Genomic DNA, 13,555 nt, shown 5'->3' with positions numbered 1-13,555 from the left:
GACTCCAGATTTGTCCATGGCCTCCAGAAGACATGAGTTAGAATTCCCTGGCCTCTGACTCTCTTCCCTTCTAGAGGCCTTCAAACCCATGGCTATCTAGGACTTGCTGCCCAGCACTCCAACACAGCCACTCCCACTCCCTAACTGTCACTTCATTCCAGGGCAGGGTCTGAGATGGCAAACCCAATAGTGAAGGGGAAATAGAAAAGGGCAGACACTCCTTTACTCCGCCTACTGCTATCTTCTGGCCCTAACACGGACTCCCAAAGACAGTGCTAGGACCCCATATTCCCCACCTTCCTCCACATCACACATGGGCACAGGAACAACTAGCAGTGGTCAGCACTCAGGGCGTCCCCAGCAGGACCTGAGTGTAGTCAGGGGAAGGTTCTCCAATCCTGCTGCTAGGGCTATCACATGGCCCTGAACACTTAGAAGAACACTGAATGTGCTTTCCCATTTAAAAAATCCGTCGTATCACCTGGGGCCGTCTGGTCTAAACTTCAGTGAAAACTGACAGACTGTAGACTTGAAGTCTCAATAGAAGCTATAAAGCATAGGAATAAGTCAATAAAGATAACAAGTAGCTTTATCTAATCCTGCATTGGCCCAAGATGATTTGGGTACTGTCCCTGACTAAAGATAAGCAAATGGACACTAAGCTCTGGAGGTATATATAAGGAGACAAAGATATAGAAAAGAGATTAACAACAAAATCCCAGAACTACCGTAACATTTAAGAGAAACCACCTTTGCCACCTATATTATTTTTTGCCTTTCATAATACAGAGGCTGATAACTTCTGTCATAGAAACTTTCTCCTTTTTCCTCATAGGCTATTTCCAACATAAGAACAAGTGAATTTCCAATTGTTTTTATGCCAGTAATAAATACTTGTTTTTAAGAGTCACCACAGAATTTCTTTCCACTACATTAACCTTATGTTGTGAAGATGCTTTTCAATTAATTTGCATTTCCAGTGTATACATTAAATGAAAGGGATATAATGCCTGGCATACAGTAGTCACCCAAGAAATACTTATTAAATAAATAAATGTATCCAGAAGCTAGACAAAGCCAGAACACAATTTCAAACTAGCCATGAATAATCACACTAGAAGTTAGAACTTCTCTTCCTCTCAGATGCATATACAAACTGAAGAATGTAACATAAAATAGGTGATATACAAATGCATCAAGTTACCATGAAATGATAAACCCAAAGGTTATACTCACCCTAATAATCAGTTCTCTTCTGTCATCCAACATGAGTTCAATAGGTTTTTTCACAATAAATAAATTAGTAACTCTGGAGAGAATTCTGGCATCTATTAAAGGACGCTTTGTGTCAGCCCCTTCTTCCCTTGTGAGATGACATGCTAAAAGCTTTAATGCTAGTGAACGGACCCTAAAGAAACAAAGTGTTTCAGTCAACATTTTTTAATATACAAATATAGACATATTTTAAAAGCTTATAATCACAAAGCATTATTGTATATTAACACAATATATCAACACTGTATTTAAAATATAGACATTTTAAAAGCCTATAATCACAAAGCATTATCGTAAATCAACATGATAATTGCCATGCTTATACTGACAACAAAGGTACTTTATTTTTCTATTAAAATAGTGTATAACTACAATTATTCTTTCAATTTTATATTTATAAATAAATATCAGAAATAAGGAATAATCAATAGTTATAAATGAAGAGACTGACTCACTGAGACTATGAACTTCATAGTCTGTGGTATCACAGTCAATGGCAATAAATTAACACAATCTGCAAATTACATCCATAACTCTTGACTCAAAGTCTAGTGATCTAATTCAAAATCAAAAATTATCATGGACTCACAATCAGGGCACAAACTAACATTAGGTCAAACCTCCAGGAGTGTAATCACATTAATAACTAAAATGTAATGTCACAACGTATGAGAACGTTCTTATATTAAGGGTCAAACAGAGTCTTCTCAAATAAGAAAATGCAAATACTTGTGATTCCCATCAAAATTCTATTTTATCTGGAATGGATTAGGATTCAGGTCAGTTGAGCGAGAAGTAGGGGATTACAAGGAAAGATTAAATATTGCATCCCATTAGACAATGAAATGGAAAAACAAAAAACCACCAAGTGGACAAAGGACCTTAGAGTTGGGAGACAGTGAGACAACTAGGTAGGAATCACTACTCTGACAGGTTCTTGAACTATAAAAAAACTAGGAAAATTTTAAGTGATAATACAAGTTCCAGGTTTAAGTATTGCTTACAAGATGACAGTTAAAAGCTGTGTACTCAGGGAGTCCTCCCTACCACAGCCAAGACTGGGTCACTTGCTCTGTGTGGTCCTGTCACCCTGAAGTCCCAGTAGCACAACACTGATCTTGCTCTACTATAATTAATAATAAAGGATAACTGGTAAAATTTCTCCTCCCAATTCCATGTCCAATTCTATATGGGCAGTGCCATGCCCACGCTGAGTGCTGTTATGTTCCCACAGCCTATTGTGGCTCTGAGGCACACAGTTGACATCCAGTAAGTACTTGCCAAGTCTAACAGAAATTTACAGTGATTTTAGTAATAGATATCATTCTTCAGAGTACTGATATTTACTCCAAGATGGAGTGAGAAGTCAGACAAACTTACTCCTTCTACCTATTCTAGTTAGAATAGCTAGACACCTACATAAAGCTTTTCCTTTGCTCCTTTCATTCCAAGCCAAGGCCATCTATACTAAACTCTGGGGCTGTAGCCCCCAGAAAGATGGCCAGAGTAGAGTATGTAAAGCATACATTTATGCATCTCCTATATAAATTCAGCACTTCTTTAGCTTTAGCACGAGGCAACAGAGTCCCGTTATTCCCACCATTTATTTCCTTCAAAAAAATGTTGTGAGCATATTTTTTGTCTTTGTTTACCTGGAGACTGTGAACAGTAAATACACTTCTATTATATAACATCACCAAATCTGGGGGTGAAGAGTACTACGCTAGCACATCAATAGACACAGCCCCACTGTATGGAGGCCACTCCTGAGATGCACAGACATTTTAACTCCACCTACCCCTGCTTCCTGCATCACTTTACTCTCTATCGAACTTTACTCTCTACGCTACAGCTATAGTCTCTTCTCTTGGGTCTTCTTCCTATCCATTCTCTTAATGTTTTAGATTATTTCCACCTACTTCCTTATTTTTCAGTCTGATCATGCATTTATAAATAAGCCACTGTATCATCCTGATGTAAGGTTTGAGTAAAGCAAAGCTATTCATTGTCAAAAGGACATCTGTTCCTCCTAGCCTTTGCAACCGATTCTTGTTCTTCAACACTGGTTACTCATCGTGACTCTAAGCTTTCCTCTTCTCAGTGAAGGAAAATCTAACAACTGTTACCTAAAGAGAGCAGAGAAGATCCATGTCGCAATGATAGAGAGGTAAAAAAAAAGCAATATATTTTTCTTCTTTTCTTTTTTTTTTTTTCTTCTTCTTTTCTTTTAGTTTAAATGATACACTAGTGGTCAAGAAAAGAACACTTTTCCAATTTTCCAAATAAGAGAACAAACTAAATAGATTAAAATTCCTACTTACTCTGGTATATGGTCAACTGGTCCATTACACTTTTATGAACATTTAATTTTCAGAATAAATGTTTAGAAAAGGAGGCTAACAATTTCTAAAGAGGAAGACCCACTCAATTCATACCCATGGCTCTATAACCTGCCCACAGCACCAGCGAACACCACCGGAAGGCATGAAGGCTGGCCGCCAATGAAGGTTTCAGGAAAGCAACCTCAGATTCATCCTCATGTCTGTTCAGCTTCACGCACTGGTCTCCTCTCTGCCTAACAATAAAGAGTCGTTTTCCCTTACCTTCTTTAGTTCTACCCTACTTAAGAATGACAGAATTACTATACTTCCTTGGAATGCTCCCATTAATCTTGAACATGGAGAAGAACAGATCCTGCTGTACTTACAATGGCTTCCTGACAAACAGGAGCCGCAGCATGGACTTTAGTCGGGTGGTACAGGGGAGAGCCCCTTCGCCCGCCTCAGGATTCCCTTTCGTCAGAAGGAGAATGGAGTTACCCAAAGGATCTTCTGTGTCAGCATAGCCCTAAAAGATTCCAGAAAAAGAGAAATTACTTTGTTTATACATATTGCTGAACTTTTTAACTTGAAAATAAGAATTCCTAAATTTCTTTCAATTCAGGTGAATAGTCACTTGTCTAAATAACCTATGTGAGGTAAGAATCCTATATACATAAAGTTGTATTTAAAAAATAATATTGGACTTCAGGAAAATATGCCAACTCTCTTGATGCTTGCTAATTTTTTCCATTTTCCAAGATTCTGGTAGTGGCACCTCCCCTAAATGAGGGTCTCACATATCTTCAGAACTGTGGCCACATGACAGAGAGGGAAGCAGGACAGTGCCCTGAACTCCCCCTCACTCCTCCTAATCACCAAGAATCATGGCTGGAAAAGCCTGTTTCCCAGAACTTGTTAATCAAAGTAGCACTCTGATCACATACACCCATGGATGGAATTCACAAGGCAGCTTAGTTACATAACACCTGCTTAAAAAGCACTGTTAGCTTTTCCTAAAAGCCTTTATATAAGGCTGAATTCTATTTTTCACAGTCAGTGCCAAATGCCTGCACCCCACTTCTTAACCTCCCACCCAGATCCATAAAGTGCAGACAAATTAGCTCTCCTGGTTTAACCTTCTGCCAGAAACAAGACAGCCACCCACTCCCTGCCCCCTTATCCACAGAAACTTCTTGGCTTCTCCTCATTTCTCTCACATGACAGCTCTGCTGTCTGCACATGTTTCAATCAATCACACTCACCCAAGATAAATGGTATGGGAAACGGGGACTCGCCCAGCATACCTGCAGCACAGGAATGACAGGACAGAGAGACTCAATAAACTTGTTCCAGGTCACTGCTGTCATCATCAATCGTCCCTGCAGCAGATACAGCAAAATGGCCTTGGCAGCAGCATTCACCTGTTCAACAACACGGATCACACAATCCAACAAAGTGAGGCTCCTGCTAAAGTCACCTATGTATCTGTAACATTGTCTAAAATCTGGAAAAGTGCTCTAACCAACAACTCTTTCTTCAAATGCCCGTATTCCATAGCTTCATCTTACATTCTGTTCTCAGCTAGTCTTCCTCCCTAATCATTCCTTTTTTCTAACCTTTAAGCTGTCATTTTTCATTAAATAAAAATTCCCTTGATGAAGTAACCTGATTTCTATAATACTGTACAGTTCATACCCTACATGAAAAACATAACAACTTCCTCTGAATTCTTGGAGAACAAGTATGTGCTCTTATCTTGATTCTCACATTTTCCTTAACATTCCTTTTTATGTAAATAACATGTCAACTGAAACCGTAAATCCAAAGCAAGTTTCTTTTTAGCTTCTCATCATACGATCTAGTTATATTAGAATAGTATCTTGATTTAACTGAGTATCTAATAATTACACTTGTCTTTTGCATTTACTCTTAACATGCCATACCTCATTTTTGGGCTCTTGAATGCCAAATGCAGAGATTTCATACAGAACTTTCGGGTGAAGTAGAAAATGAATTCCGTTACAAAGTGAAGACACAGGTTTAGTGACGTTATAGACACCTAAACATTCCTGTAAAACAGTTTTTAAAAATTATTGCTGCTGATTTTTCCAAAGGATTCCTCTTTCTTCTGTTTACAATTCAATTCCAATTTAACTTTCCACTTCACTGAAACTTTTCTTTTACCTGGTAGAAGATGAAAAACATTTCTCTTACCTCTGAGTTTACATGACATATGTGTTATGTTTCTTTCTGCCAACAAGTGGAGTTTTGATAAATTAAATAACCAAATTTCTGAGACAATCATAATCTCTTGAAGTTATTCATAATGATAGGTATTAAAAAATAACATTTAATAAACCTATCCTAGGGTGTTTGCATTTTGCTTACTGAGGTTTGAGAAAGATAATGATAATGGTTGCACAATAGTGTCAACGTACTTAATGACACTTAACTGTACACTTAAAAATGACTAAATTGAAAATTTTGTGTTACATGTATTTTACCACATTTTTAAAAGCAAATCAGAAATAGATGAGGAAAGAACTAGTGTACTGAATGGCTGCACTGAGGAATTCCATCCAAACAAATCAAAAGATACAGAAAATGTGAAAGAGCACTTAAAAGACACAAAGGATAAAATAAGAAGGCCTAACAAATCTCTACTCAGAGGGAACAGCAAGGATAAGAAAAACAGTAGTGAATAAGAATTATCCAAAAATGAAGGTAGACAGGATTCTTTCGGCTGAAGAGTACTAAACAAGATAAATAAAAAATGTACACAAAGACCCTGTAGTGAAACTGCAGAACACAGTGACAAGGACTTTCCTGTCTTAAAAGCAACTGGAGAAAAAAATTCAAGGAAATTATAATCTAACTGCTAGCAGAATTTTCCAACAATGATAGAAGCCTAAGAACAACAAACCACCTTTGGCAGAGTACTAAAGGGAAATTGCAGCAGACCTCAAGTTCTACATCCACATCCTGCTCAACTATCATTCAGGAGGAAAGTAAAATGAAGGCACTTTCAGATACATGTACTATTAGTTACAGACTGTCAATGAAAATACTGACGAACTTATTTCAGAAAAAAGGAGACTGAACCTAAATTTCTATCAATATAAAGTATTTCAAACTAAAGAGCATTAATGAATGAACCAGTAGGAGTCCACCTTTTTCGGCCTAAGGCAGAAAAAACATACGTACAGTATGAAATTATATACTTTTTTAAGCAGAAAAAACAATGTATATATTATATATAAAGACATACATAAAAAAAGGCATACATATATAATAAAAATATTTAAAGCACATAGATGGAAAGGACAAACAACTTTATAAAAGTGGTTGTCCTGGTGGATGGAGGAAGTGGGAAAAAGGAAGAAGCTTCAGTTACAACTAATATTTTTATTTCTGGGGATAAAAAGAGAGTCAAAAGTAAAACTGGCAAAATGTAAACATTTGTTATATCTGGTTAGCATTTACAAGAAAGTTAAATACAAGAGTACACAGAAACATATTTTCAGTACTGTCCTATGTACAATGTTCTTTTTAATATTTAAAGTTAATATCTTATATACTATTCTACATTGAAATATTTTATAACTTAAAAAGAGAGAAACATATTTTCTTCAAAAGAAAAATATTACTAAGAAAACAGATCTGACACTGTAAAATTTAAGGCTAATAATCTAAAACTTTTCCTGAGCATAGAAATGACTTTTGTTTTTTTAAGATTTTATTAGAGAGGGAGAGAGAAAGCACGAGCAGGGAGGGGAGGGAAGAGGGGGAAGTAGACTGTTGATCAGGGAGCCCAAAGTGGGGCTCGATCCCAAGACCCTGAGATCATGACCTGAGCAGAAGGCAGACGCTTAACCAACTGAGCCACACAGGCGCCCCAGAAATGACTTTTGAATACATGGTAGAAATTAACATTTTCTTATAGTGCTTCTATCATTAAATAACACAACACAAATATAATTCTTAATAAAACTTCTAGTAAGGCAATTTAATAGCTAGACTTGCTACTTAAGGGAATTAACAGCAAAAATTTCTTAAAGTTCACTAATAATTGTCATTTACTTTTATGGTAATAATTCTTATAGCTCATGTAAAATATCAACTAATTTTAGAGTTTTAATAAGAGAATCCAGTTGGTAGAGCTGGTTCAGTTGGTAGAGCATGAATCCTTGCTCTCAGGGTCAGGAGTTCAAGCCCCATGCTGGGTATGAAACCTACTTGAAAAATAAAATGCTATTTAAATAAATTAACTAATTTAATTTACTTTAATTAAATAAGAGAATCCACTATTAGCTCTCCCCCAAACAAACAAAAAAACAAATAACCCACCTTAGTAATTTCCAGACAGCAGTTGTAAGTTTCAATTTTCACTTGCAGTAATGGGTGAGATAACATACGCAGAAACACCTTCTGACTTTCTCCTTGAAGTAATGGACTGGCCTGCGCAGATTTGCAGCTGGTAAAAAGGTAAAACATCCAAGGCATCTAAGTTAAGTGAGTTACTAAAGAAACTTAGGAGCATAGTGGAAGGGGTTTCTTCCTACTCTAATTCCTCCAACTGGGATCTTACTTACTAATCCACTATTAATATTTACCCCAAGCACTTACTTGTCTCAATGGAAAAAAATATGCTCTTAAAAAGTACAAAAGAAGTCTTTAAAAATCCCTATTTGGAATGCAAACAGATACAGCCATTATGGAAAACAGAATGGTGTTTCCTCAAAATAAAAACCAGAACTACTTTATGATCCAGCAATCCCACTTCTGGTTATAAAGTACCCTCCCCATGTTCATCCCAGTATTATTCACACTAGCGAATACAGCTGACCTTTGAACAACACAGGGTTAGGGGCAGTGACCTCCACACAGCTAAAAATCCATGTATAACTTTTGGTGCCCCAAAAAGTTAACTACTAATAGCCTACTGTTGACCAGAAGCCCTTCCACTAACATACATAGACGATTAACATATAATTTGTATATTATATGCATTACACATATATTATATTCTTACAATAAAGCTAGAGGGGAAAAAGTTTTAAAAATGATAAGAAAATACATTTACAATACTGTATATATATTTACTGAAAAAAAAACAGAATATAAATGGATCCTCACAATTCAAATCTCTATTGTTTTAAGGGTTAACACAATACGGAAACAACCAAGTGTCCATCAATGGATGAACAAATAAAGAAAATGTAGTATATACATTTGGAATATACAATGGAATACTATTCAGCTTTAAAAAGAAGAAAATCCTATCATTTGTAACAACATAGATGAAGCAAGGAGGACATTAAGCCAAGTAAGATAAGCCAGGTACAGAAAGACAAATATACTGCATAATCTCATTTATATCTAAATATAAATCTAAAAAAGTCAAACTCATAGAAGCAGAGAGTAGAATGGTGGTAGCCAGGTGGTGAGGAACACAGGGAATGCGGAGATGTTGGTCAAAGCGCACAAGGTTTCAGTTATTCCGAATGTAAAAATTCTGGAGATCTAATGTACTCTAGGATGACTATAGTTAATACTGTATTATATTCTTGATACTTGTTAAGAGAACAGATCTTAAACGTTCTCACCCCACTCCACCCCACCCCCATACACAGAGATATTAACTATGTGAGGTATAAATAAATAAACAATAAAAACCCATATTTAATCAGTATTTGTCATCATGGCATCTACTCTCTCCAAAAGCAATGAAGATACTAAATTCTAAATGGGAATCTGCTCCAATATCTTCAAAATATTTTTAAAAATTTTTTAAAGATCTTATTTATGAGGGGATCCCTGGGTGGCGCAGCGGTTTAGCGCCTGCCTTTGGCCCAGGGCACGATCCTGGAGACCCGGGATCGAGTCCCACATCGGGCTCCCGGTGCATGGAGCCTGCTTCTCCCTCTGCCTAGGTCTCTGCCTCTCTCTCTCTCTCTCTGTGTGACTACCATAAATAAATAAAAAATTTTAAAAAAAGTATTAAAAAAAAAGGTTTAAAAAAAATTTTATTTATGAGCAGCCCCAGTAGCTCAGTGGTTTAGCCCCACCTTCAGCCCCAGGTGTGATCCTGGAGACCTGGGATCGAGTCCCACGTCAGGCTCCCTGCATGGAGACTGCTTCTCCCTTTGCCTGTGTCTCTGCCTCTCTTTTTCTCTCTCTCTCTCTCTCATGAATAAATAAAATCTTTAAAAAAAAAAGAAAAAAGAACACATTTCCTTTAAAAAAAGATTTTATTTATTTATTTATTTGAGAGAAAGTGAGCATAAGCAGGGGGAGGGAGGGAGAGAATTAGACTTCCCTGGTGAGCAGGGAGTCCGACATGGGGTTCAGTCCAGTACCCCAGGATTATGTCCTAAACCGAAGGCAGATGCTTATTAACAAACTGAGCAACCCAGGTGTCCCCAATGTCTTCAAAATAAATTAACTGATGCATGATGCATTCTAAAAATCTATATGGGAAAAAGGTAGGAAGCAATGAAACATTAAAAAAAAATCCTCAATTTAAGTTATTAACTAAAGCCTTAAAGGTAGTGCAGCCTGGGTGGCTCAGAGGTTTAGGCTACCTTCAGCCCAGGGCGTGATCCTGGAGACCCGGGATTGAGTCCCACATCAGGCTCCCTGCATGAAACCTGCTTCTCCCTCTGCCTGTGTCTCTGCCCGTGTGTGTGTGTGTGTGCCTCTCATGAATAAATAAAAATATTTTTTAAAAAATAAATAAATAAAACCTTAAAGGTAAATAAATAAACAAATATGCTTGACTACTTAGTTTGGATGGATGCCAAACAAATGGATAAAAATCCAGGGATAATTCATCTTGATTACAGGCATGACATTTTTAGTTTACCCTTGAATAAAATAGCTGACTGCCTTAATGTAGCTATATATGTATAGTTTAGAGGTTAGACATATGTAAAAATAATTTTAACTAAAAAAAAAAACAGAAACGAGATTTAAAACTAGTTCTATTTTCATTGCTCCTTCACTTCATTGCACACATACACAATACATCCTATAATAATATAATCATATCAAGAAAGAGAGTATTACATCTTTGAACACATGCAGATGATTTCCTTTATTAGGGGGAAATGCTGATGATAAGAAAAGCTTCTCAAGGCTTGGTCTGCCAGCTCTACTAATTCCAAGAGATTCTTCTCGCCCTAAAAAAACAGCAGAATGAAACAGTAAACATCAAGTTCATGTACAATAAAATTCTCAACAGCTAAATAAGCAACTTCAAGAAATTAGATCATTTGCTAAGAAAGAAAACAGATGAACATTTGAAGGGGATGGAGAGAGAAAATAAACCATAAGATACTCTAATGAGAGATACCAAACAGGGTTGATGCAGATGGGCAGGGAATGGAATAGATGGGTGAAGGGCATTATGGAGGGCACTGGTGATGAGCACTGGGTGTTGTATGTAAGGGATGAATCACTGAATTCTACTCCTGAAACCAACATTGCCCTGTATGTTAGCTAAGTAAAATTTAAATTAAAAAAAAAAAAAAAAAAAAAAGATGCCCGCTGGCTCAGCAGTTAAGCGGCTGCCTTCAATTCAGCTCAGGTTGTGATCCGGGAATCATGTTCTGCATCAGGCTCCCCACGGGAAGCCTGCTTCTCCCTCTGCCTATGTCTCTGCCTCTGTGTCTCTCGTGAATAAACAAATAAAATCTTAAAAAAAAAAAAAAAAGAAAACAAATTAGATCATTCAGAGACCTTGAGACTATTCATATTTCCTTAAATTCACTTTTCCAACAAGCAAAATAAAAATGTCAGCCTAGGAGGGAAAATGTGGGAAAAGTTCTTAGCTCAATGCTGCAAGACACTTTATTTTTCACCTCTAAGTAGGCTTAAGATTACAATCGAATGGCCTCATTCTTCAGCTATTTGTTTGTAGCCCTATCTCCCCACTAACTGCAGACTAAAGGCAGGACTCATATTTTATGATCCATTCCCCCCTTCTACATGCTGACTGCTTCTACAAACATATAGGACGACTAATACATGCATGATTAACTGACCATGCAGGATGCCACAGAAATAATTCAACTTAAAGACAGTTTGAACTTCTATCACAGAGGAAACAAGAAGCCAGTGGCACTGAGATATGGCTAAAGAAAAAGAAAAAAAATAATGGGTAAATAAATGAAAATTAGAGGCTGAGAAAGCTTCCACTGTAAAGAAGAAAAGGAGTAAGAATTTAGTTCATAATTTCTTAAAATCTTCAGGACCTGCTTTGGTACTTTCAAACAGTAAACAACTACTGTAGTCACTGTCTATTTTAAGACTTACTAACCTCCCTTCTTTGATAACATACTAAACATCCCAAAAATATCTCTAAAAGGATAAATAACAATACATAATTATTGCTATAACACTGCACCTAAAGTCATCCTACTTTACAAACAATCTAGTTCATAGTTTTATTTAATAAAAAATCAGGCTCTTCCTGTGAGTATGTAATAAGTGTCTATAAAATATTAAAGGAAAAATGTGACTATAGATAAGCACTAAAATGGCCCTTATAGTTGTGTTTGTCAACTGTCACTGTGTTCATATACATTAAGTCACTTCAAAAAGGAACTCACTATTAAATATTAAGACATTGATAACAATTACTGCCTTTTTAAAAACCACTGGTCTCACGAATATACACCATTCATCCATCTAAAGTCACATGTACCTTTACACAAATTACATCCTCACTTTAATCTGATAAATGACCACTCGGTAATAATGTATCCCATCTCCAACAATTCAGTTATTGTAAGTCCACTAATTTGAAAATGTAGGTTACATTTTCTAAATATTTTAGCAAAGGAATTGTTAAAAGATATTAATGAAACTGTTTACCTCCTTCCCAACATCAGACAGGAAGTTACAGGTACATTCAATTGAATAAACAGCCTCTGCAGTTTGTTTATAAATACTGTAGTTTTCAGAATTCAGCTGTTCCAAATATGCCACAACAGCTTCATGAATATTTGGATATTCCAAAGAAACAGGCATGTCCAAAGAAACTAGAAATAATGCTGCTGACATAGGCTCCGGTAAAAGGTGGCTTGCCTTTAATGAATTAAAAAAAAAAAGTTAAAATTTTTTTAAGAAAAACATAGTAGACTATGATCTTAATGTAGCTAGCTCAACTTTATTTTTATCATTCTCTATCACAAACTCTATGCTTCTCCAAAGAAAACTCTATGCCCTAACACACCACTCACTCCTGTGTCTTGTTCAATATAATTTTCTTCTGCCCAGAGTTAAGTCCAGTCCAAATTTCAACTCTTCCCAAAGCCTGGGACACAGGATACTTCCTTCTTCCCAAACCAAAAACCAGAACTACCCTCCCTCTGAGCCTTCTACCTTGTTTATAACTCTGCTACTGAACTGAAGGCAGGAGGCTTTTTGATCTAAGTATTCTCTACTGTGCACATAAATCTCCAGGATAATGCAATAAACTCCTAAAGACAAGAAGAGCACTTTCCTAACAAAGCCAAACACCTAACCCAGGGCTTATTAATGACATACTGAATTAAGTAACACTACATTAAATAGAACTATAGATTGATTTGAACATAAATTATTTTAGCTTGTATTTTAGAGTGATAAAGGGGAATTCAACAATATTTAAATAGTTCTAGAACACCCAGAGAAGATTGACCCTTAATTAGTATAAAACCACAGACCCAAATGAAATATTACACATTTTTTAGCCTTAAATCAACGGATTTAAAATTGAAAGAATTGTTTGAGTTTTGTTTTTTAATTCTAATTTGGTGATAGGATTCTATGAATCAGTGAAGGAAATGAAAAAGATTAAAAATTCAATGTCTGAAGAAAATCACTTGACAGAGCTCACTACTTTGGCTGAAATGATGTCTTTATTAAATGAGGTTTGGTCACCATTTACTTCATGGATAACCTATCTTAAGGAT

General features: G+C 36.3%; 1 protein-coding gene across 4 annotated transcripts in view; it reads right to left on the bottom strand.

The window, feature by feature from the left end:
- The window catches only part of LOC129514595 (rotatin), a 144,807-nt gene that overhangs the window by 99,977 nt on the left and 31,275 nt on the right, over window positions 1-13,555 (bottom strand). For all 4 annotated transcript variants that reach the window (XM_055333317.1, XM_055333320.1, XM_055333318.1 and 1 more), the window contains 7 exons: window positions 12,474-12,686; window positions 10,665-10,777; window positions 7,944-8,070; window positions 5,540-5,665; window positions 4,901-5,017; window positions 3,983-4,122; window positions 1,237-1,408 (listed from right to left, as the gene is read on the bottom strand). In XM_055333317.1, coding sequence (XP_055189292.1) covers window positions 1,237-1,408; window positions 3,983-4,122; window positions 4,901-5,017; window positions 5,540-5,665; window positions 7,944-8,070; window positions 10,665-10,777; window positions 12,474-12,686 — 1,008 coding nt within the window. The remainder of the gene's footprint in view (window positions 1-1,236; window positions 1,409-3,982; window positions 4,123-4,900; window positions 5,018-5,539; window positions 5,666-7,943; window positions 8,071-10,664; window positions 10,778-12,473; window positions 12,687-13,555) is intronic.

The sequence above is a fragment of the Nyctereutes procyonoides genome, unplaced genomic scaffold, assembly GCF_905146905.1.
Source record: "Nyctereutes procyonoides isolate TBG_1078 unplaced genomic scaffold, NYPRO_anot_genome, whole genome shotgun sequence".
Classification (NCBI taxonomy): Eukaryota; Metazoa; Chordata; class Mammalia; order Carnivora; family Canidae; genus Nyctereutes; species Nyctereutes procyonoides.
The sequence above is the reverse complement of the archived record's forward strand: the minus strand, read 5'-3'. Positions and strand labels throughout refer to the sequence as shown.